We start from the raw sequence: 8019 nt of genomic DNA on the forward strand, positions 1-8019 counted from the left end.
ATAACTCATTGATGTATGTGTTCTCACATATTTACTTTCTGTTTGTCACACCAGGCATCCATGCCGAGAAGCTTATTTACTTATTGGAGAGTCTCAAATATGTATCAAACATACACGTGTTGTTTATCTTCTTAGGTTTTGAATTTTTTGAAACAAGTGCCAAGGACAACATTAACGTCAAGCAGACATTTGAGCGACTTGTGGATATCATCTGTGACAAAATGTCTGAAAGTCTGGAGACAGATCCCAGCATTACTGCCGGCAAGCAGAACACACGACTAAAGGACACCCCTCCACCACAGCAACCCAACTGTGGCTGTTAATGCAGCTACCAGTAAAGGCAGCTCCAGCGCGTTCTGTTGCCAACAGAGTATTTATGAATGGTCTATATGCCTTTATTTATACTGTCTTAGTAATTTATTTGGGAGAAAAATCTTTTATTCTACATTAGTATCTAGTTGAGTATATGTACGAAGATGGGGATATTAATAGTTTGAAAGAATAATCTGATTTTAGCTTCTGGCTCTTGCATGCAGGATGGCTATTAGTTTCTCTGTTCTTTTTACTGTTTCACGTTATACTTCAGCTGGTGCCATGTGCCTAGAATTGACTTGCTTCACCAGTTTCAAATTATATAGTTGAATCCTTAGGACAGCGGCCAAGGTATTTTAGAATAAACTTCCTGATGACATTTATATTTTCTCCTGACCAAGAATTAATCTAGAAATATTATTTTAAAGAGCCAGTCACTCATTCTGTCTAGATCATTTGTATGAGGAAAACTTCTTGAGCATACTTCCTGAGTAAGACTGGGCTCAGTATGTTACACATCGTGTGCTTGGAAATTGCAGAAGTTAGAAGGAGCAGACCTTCAGCCTTCCTGAACCTCCAGCCACTTGCCCTTCTTTTGAGAGTCCAACTTGATGCAGGTGTTCAGTGCAGATCTTCAGAAATATTAGGTACTTCATCCTGGCCAGCTTGCTTGCATGCTTACAGACTGCAGGTTTGTTAAACTCCATTCTGAAACTTTACTCATTTTCTCTTTCCAACATGCAAATACTTTGGTGGTTTCTGCCCTAGCAGAGGAGGGCTAATCAGATCTTTTTATTTCCACCAGTGTTAGATATTGAACATTCTGTTCAGTTATTACCCCTGAAAAAGCCAAAACTATTACAATAAGTTGTTCATAGCCAAATACTGTCTTTTCACATTGCTGTCAAACCTGCATGCTTAAGCTTTCAGGAACTGTATCTCCCATTCAGTCACTGGGACTGCCATCAACTTACTGGCTACTAATTCCTGTCTGTCATTCAGACCTAGTGTAGACATGTTGCTGATATCAATGAGCTTGAGTTTGACCTCATTTTTACATTGATGAGGAAATCTTTATTGACAAGACAATCACAGATTGGCAGGATTTTGGTAATAACTTTAGGAATAACAAGAAATAGTTATCATTTCCTAAGTTAAACTGAATGTATCTGTGAAATCAGGAAAGGCTGTGAAGTACACAGACTCATGCACACACACAAGAAGGTAGAATAAAGTACAAAAATTCTATTTCAAACAATTTCTTAAAAGTAGTCATATTCCACAGTTTTAAAAAGTACTCATCTGGTAATTGGTGGCACATCTATGTCCAGTACACTGAGCTTCATGCAACACCTTTACTTCTGTAACAGAGACATTTTAAAGCCAAACTGCATAATTGGGGCAGCATTATCTGTTTTATTGTTCCTAGTAGACAGGCTTTAAGACAAGTCTGACATTTCCCCAACTGTCTGAAATACACAAAAATTAAATATAAAAATAAAAATAGGAAGACAAATTAGAAAATGAAAGTAACAAAAGGTACTGCAAATGCAAAGGAATCCCTCTGCACGCATTCCTGTTTCCAAAGGCAATTTATGTAAACACTGGGGAAAATGGACACTTGGGTGTTTTTGTTTGTTTCTTTGTTTTTGCCTTTGTTTTTGTTTTGTTTGTTTGTTTGTTTGCTGGTTAAATAACCTGTATAAACTTTGACATGGTGAAAAACAGCTTTCAAGCAAGGCATATGGAGACACATGCAAAACGGAATGGCCACCGGGGGGCAACATTGGCTGCCTAACTTAAATGTTTCTTCATTCTAGGGTTTTAAAACTTAGGCCCTTGTAACAAGTTTCCTTAAGCACCCATTTTCCTAACAGACATGGAGGCTGAACCTTCACTTGCTGAATTTCACGAAGAGAAAGTATTGTCCCCTTTGGAGCTGATGAGCAGTCGGGAAGAAGAGGCATGTGTTACTGCTACCATAACCCAGCCTCCAACAGGGCAGTACTTTTCTCTCCCATGTGTAAGGCAGCATGTTGACATCTGTGCTGAGGAACGTTCACTGACACTTTTTCACCCACTGGTGATTAATTCAGATTAATGTGTTCACATCAGATCCTTGGAGTTTTTCAAGACAAAAGTAGGTAAAATCCTGAGCAATTTGTTTTGACCTCTCAGCTGACTGCTTTAAGGTCATTGGGCTGGGACCTGCTTATTTCCCATCCAACCTGATTTACCTTCCCTTCCACTGAAATTTGACATTTCTGGATGTTCAAGGAGAACTTTTCTCAGCAGTCAGGTTTACCTACTGTTGGAAAAATAGGTTTTGATTTTCCAACCAGTGGAATAAGTTGGCTTTTGAAGCCACATGTTTCACAGCAATATTGAGTTTTCTGCTATAAATTCTAATTATATTCAGATGACAAGCATCATGAGATCTCAATGCCTTACCTTCCTAGGGTAAAACCTGGCTGTTGCAGAGGAACATGAAAGACAGAAGGGCTTCTTGGAAGTAACTTACTACTCCTTCCTCAAGCATTATGAAAATTTAGCTTGAGTTCTGCGGAAGCCAACAGGAGTAGAATTTTCATTTTACTTGAAATTACGCTTTGGCCTGTTTCATAGCACAGGATCTCCAACTGAAGAGTGTGTCAGAACAATTCAGCTCCAACTGATCCTGAGACAGACTGCAGTTTTCTTAAATGCAAGCAGAGGTACATTATTACTGATCATTTTGGAAATTCCATCTTAGCCTAATCAAGGGTCAAAATTCAAACAATCAATAGATCATTCTTCACCCCTATCCAGTAGTTGCTGATTATGAGTTAGCTACTGGAGGAAACAGAAGCAGTATTTGACACAGTTCTGCTAAGAGAAAGGATCAGGACAAAAAGTGATATTTTAGTGATACAAGAGGTCTGCATCATTAAATTGAAAATATACAGAACTATTTTCAGCCTCACTGTTTTTGAAGTACTCACACACTTTTCACTAATTTGTTGTCACTCTCAGCACAGAGATAAGACTGATTGTCATGGAGCTTCATTGTTCCAGTCACAGATGACCTCTTCTGCAAAAATTTAGGCCAACTGATGAGATACAGCAGTTGTCACAGAGAGTATATTGCATTTTGAGGAGTTTAAACATCTCTGGTCAGAGCGTCCTGAGTTCCATAGTGCCAGCTGAACCATCACTTCACAACCTATTTTCCAAGTCACAAACTATACTGATGCTTTTAGCAGCAGGCTAACCCTGAGCAGGGATAGTTTAGCAGCCTTACCATGCTCTGATATTGTACATCTTGCTGTATGATCAAGCTAGTGCTCAGAAAATGCCTTGGGATCACACAGGAACACAAGACACAGTTTGACTCCTGCAGTGCTTCCTGGCACCAGCCAGCCAGAGAGCTAGCTAGCCTTGCTGGGTTAACCTTCAGACATGTTTCCAATTCTGATAAGAGTTTGTGTTCACAAGCATTTTAGTCCTTATAGCATAGCTAACTTGCTAGCATATTTTTGTTGTTGTTGCTGTAGTTTGTTTATTTAGATATGTTTGTTCAGGCTTTGAAATACATATAAGCTAGCTGGATTTTCTGTCAAAATATATTCTCTCTGAACAGCTGTGTACGTGACTGTTACCTGGAACAGTTTGTTCCTCTGTGCTTATAATTACTGCAATGCTTAGAGAAACTACCTGAGCAACTACATCTCTGTGGCCTTTCCAGAGCACCAGTCTCAAAGATTAAGCTTTCTTCCCAGTCTGCTCAGTTCTGTATACTCAGCTGTACCACATGCACTTTCTTTCAGGAATGAAATATTTATTGATACACAAATTCTGCTGGAATTTGATCCCAATATTTGAGAATGCTTTGAGTTGAATTTTCAGTTGGGTGAAAACATGATGGTAGAAATTCTACATCTGCCTCGTTTCTGCAACAGCAGATGAAAGATGCTGCATTTGCATTCTAAAAACAATTTATCCCACAAACTATTTTTTTCTACATTTCTTTGGGAGAGGCAAGTCATTACCTGTATTTTTAAGGGTGTCAAATAAATTACTGTTCTGCTGACTGACTGTTAGGACAGTTTTGTCCCTGGCCTGTTTCTTAGACAGTGAGCATGTGAGTCTTGTTCCTCTTTTGGATGACAGAGCAGTTTGAGACCAGGAATATGTGAATCCTTATAGATCAGCACTTAGGGAGTGTAAAGCAGTATCTCACTTCTGCCAACAGATAAGTGAATTCTTTTGATTTACACTGTTTTACCTATTTACATGGGCTTTTCAGTGCAGTCTGACTTCAGATTCTCCAAGGTTCATCATAAGTTTAGTGACATTTTTTAAAGAGGCAACTCAGTTCGATTATTTGAACAACTTTTACCAGTTTCTTTGTTAAGAAGAGGTGAATACATTTCATCTTACAAATTTGTTTTGTTTTGTTTTGTTTTTCCTTCCTTTTATTTTGCTTTGTTTATCCATGGATATTCACTGAATCAGAATTGTAACTACACACATTTAATATGCATATGCAGCAGTACATCTTTGACGCTCACTCACTTCCTACTGCCACTTATCTCATTAAGTGCAGCTTTCCGTAAATGCCACAGTAAACTTACCCAGAACTCATTAACACCAGAAATCCACAGGGTTACATCTGTAGACCATATGTTTATTTCCCATGGTCCCAGCACATGTAGGTGGCTTGTCATATATAGAATAAGGTACCTGGTATTTGATTTGATGAAGGAGAAGCAGAAGAGCAGTAATTTCAGGTTCACACATAACATGCATTAATGACAGCTGGGGACTGCATACCACTTCTGGCGATAACTTTACTTGAGTAACTCTGACATGTACCTGCAACTAGTGTTAAATGAACTGTTTGTGTGCGACTCCTCTTTAATATTTTGTCAGTAATGTCAGATGTGTTGTGGCTCAGATGGACTGTCTGAACGTGTAACCTATATACTCATGTTTGTGAAACTGAAATGTCTTAAATGTTGCATGAAAATATGTTATAAAAATAGATATGTTTTCTATTTTTTGAATACCTCAAAACTGAGGAATCATGGGCCAATAAGTGCAATATTTAATGACTTACTCAGTGTATATAAACCTGTGTGAGAGGGAGAAGTGCTCTGTATGTGTGGTGAGTTGTTGATGATGCCTGTGTGGCTTAAGATTTCCAGTAGCTCTGTGTGTCTTTTAGTAAAATTTAAATAGTAAATGCTTTATCAATGTAGTGTAAAAATACTCTATTCTTAAGTCATTTAAACTATTTTTTCATATATGAGATGATGGTATAAGATGTCTGTATGTTTATTGCAAGTGCATGTCAATTTTACTTTTAGAATTGTGAATGTCCTCTTTGGAAATGGTCATATTACATCGACACTAGTGGGACAACACATTTAGTCAGAAGATGCCTGTAAACATGTCTGAACTATCTGCGTATATTTTTAAGCATGTTCCCTAGGGACATTAGAATAACCTCCTAAAGCATTGTCAGCTACATTATCTGTTTGCCTATACTGCATTATATCATATGAGTGTGTTTCCTTCAATATGATGTAGTTAACTCATGATATCTGAAAAATTTAATAGGAGTATCCAATACTCTTGCAGATAAGTTTGCAATCTTCAGTAGATACCCTGATTTAACATTTTTTGGGTACAGCCTGACTGTCACAGTCAAAGTGGTCTATCACAGTGGACAGTGACTTTAGTTATTTATGCCAGTTCAGTTCCCTTACTTTTCTAGATCCCAAAGAAGGAAAATAAATACATCCTTAAATATATTCACCCAGGCTCTTCACTCAACAGCTACATGGTCCTTAGCATACTTGGCAAAAAGTGCAGTACAGAATCTAACCATGACATAAAAATGAGAGATCATTCCTCTTTCCTCTTATCCTTGCATATTTCTGATAATTCTCTAAGCACGTAAGGCTGTCACTATTCAGCAAAACACTCAAATCTGTAGGGCATCTGTGGGACTTCTAACTCTGAAGCACCAGTGGTTCCCAGTGGTGCCTATGGACTCCACAGAGAAGAAGCTTGTTCTGTTAATTCTTGCTGCATCTCTGGTTTGGAAAAGAGTATGTCATGATCCCTGGAAATCTGATAAGTAAAGTTAGGCTACTGAGACTGGGACAAGGAGAATAACTGTAATGAGATTTTTATAAAAACCTCATTAAAAAGTGTCTAAATACATCTTTAGTTTTATCTGGTGATTTTATTCATTTATTTATTTTACAATATACAAAGTTAATTTGGTTGGTTGTTTGCTTGGGTTTTGTTTTGTTTTGTTTTAAATTAGACTCATGAAGAAAAGAATTGAAGTCTGAGGCCTACTGGAAATCATTACTGTGGTTTTCCTTTCCTGTATCTCCACATAGTTCCTCTGAGAAAGCAAATAGCCAAACTGCATTAAGTAGCATAGGACAGCACTTGCAATGACCTGAGCAGCCCTTAAAATTCTTCTTGCTTTAATACCTTGTGCTATGAAACCTCCTGCAAAATTATACAGGCTGGGGTAAAAATAAAATTAATTTTGAGAGAATTTGAGATTTCTTAGTAAAAGAAGTAAGTTCTGGACATCTTTATAGCTAAGCAGCAGGTAAAGTAAATGTCATAATGGGAAGTACCACTTAAGTGCATATATACAGGCTGCTACAAGACTGGGGATATATTACCTAATTTTTTATTTTGCTAAGTGACCTGAGTATTCAAGGGCTGGCAGATAATTTTACCTACTATTTTTATTATTCCTTATAGACCTATGAATATATACACAAATACTTACCTTGAAAATATGTAGCTGTTCTGGCTCCTTCAAGCTAACTAACTTGCTGAATTGTTCTTGATGATAAGTTGTTGAAGTTTTTGCTTAGGATACATTTGTGAGGGGAAGAGACTCAATCTGTTCCTCCTCCACCAGCTACTTCTGCAATATAGTAACTGTGGTTCTAAAAAATATGTTAGTTTAAAATGCTGATGGGTGACAAATGTTGTGAATCTTAGGCATTCATCCACAGGAGTTCCTGTCTGAACGTGAAGTACAAGTTTTATCCATGTGCAGAGTTTTAAATCTATGTGGACGTAGAGACTGTGTGTATTCCATTGAATATTCTGTTTGTATGTGACTTCTGTATACCAAGTGGATTTTGTTTGTTTAGCTTTTGTTGTTGTTGTTGTTGTTAAGAGACTTTTTTCCTTTTTCAATTACAATAAATATTCAAGAGAGTATATTCATGAATATGTTAGCTGTGGTGACATAGTCTTACCCTCATTCTCCCTCTTAACTTCTTTTTACCTACCAAAACTGTGAAAAAATGACTTCATTTTTTATAATTACAGTCATCTGCAATAATTTATTACTGAATATCCCCTCAGCAGCACTGGTGAGTCTTAGATCTGCTTCCATCCCATGGTTTACTGGACATTTTGCCCCAGGACTCTGTAAAAGAAAGATCAGAGATTTTCCTAGAAAAAGCACAACACTGTGGCATCCTACATGTTGGCCTTTTAGCATGAGGTAAAGCTTTTTAATTTTTGTTTATCTACAAATTGCTGAAGAACCTGCTCACTTGAGTTCACTTGCAATTCAGTAGCTCCTGTTCCCTCTCATTGTTGCAATGTGCTTCAGTCAACTATCCCAGTTTTTCTATTATCTTAACATCTCATCTGCAGAGCAAATATTGTCGGATT

General features: G+C 37.5%; 1 protein-coding gene across 1 annotated transcript in view; it reads left to right on the top strand.

Moving 5' to 3' along the window:
- Positions 1-7559, top strand: part of RAB3C (RAB3C, member RAS oncogene family) — a 125081-nt gene extending 117522 nt beyond the window's left edge. The window contains exon 5 of the mRNA XM_015848775.2: positions 136-7559. Coding sequence (XP_015704261.1) covers positions 136-323 — 188 coding nt within the window. The 3' untranslated portion in view covers positions 324-7559. The remainder of the gene's footprint in view (positions 1-135) is intronic.
- The last annotated feature ends 460 nt before the right edge of the window (positions 7560-8019 follow it).

The sequence above is a fragment of the Coturnix japonica genome, chromosome Z (assembly GCF_001577835.2).
Source record: "Coturnix japonica isolate 7356 chromosome Z, Coturnix japonica 2.1, whole genome shotgun sequence".
NCBI lineage: Eukaryota > Metazoa > Chordata > Aves > Galliformes > Phasianidae > Coturnix > Coturnix japonica.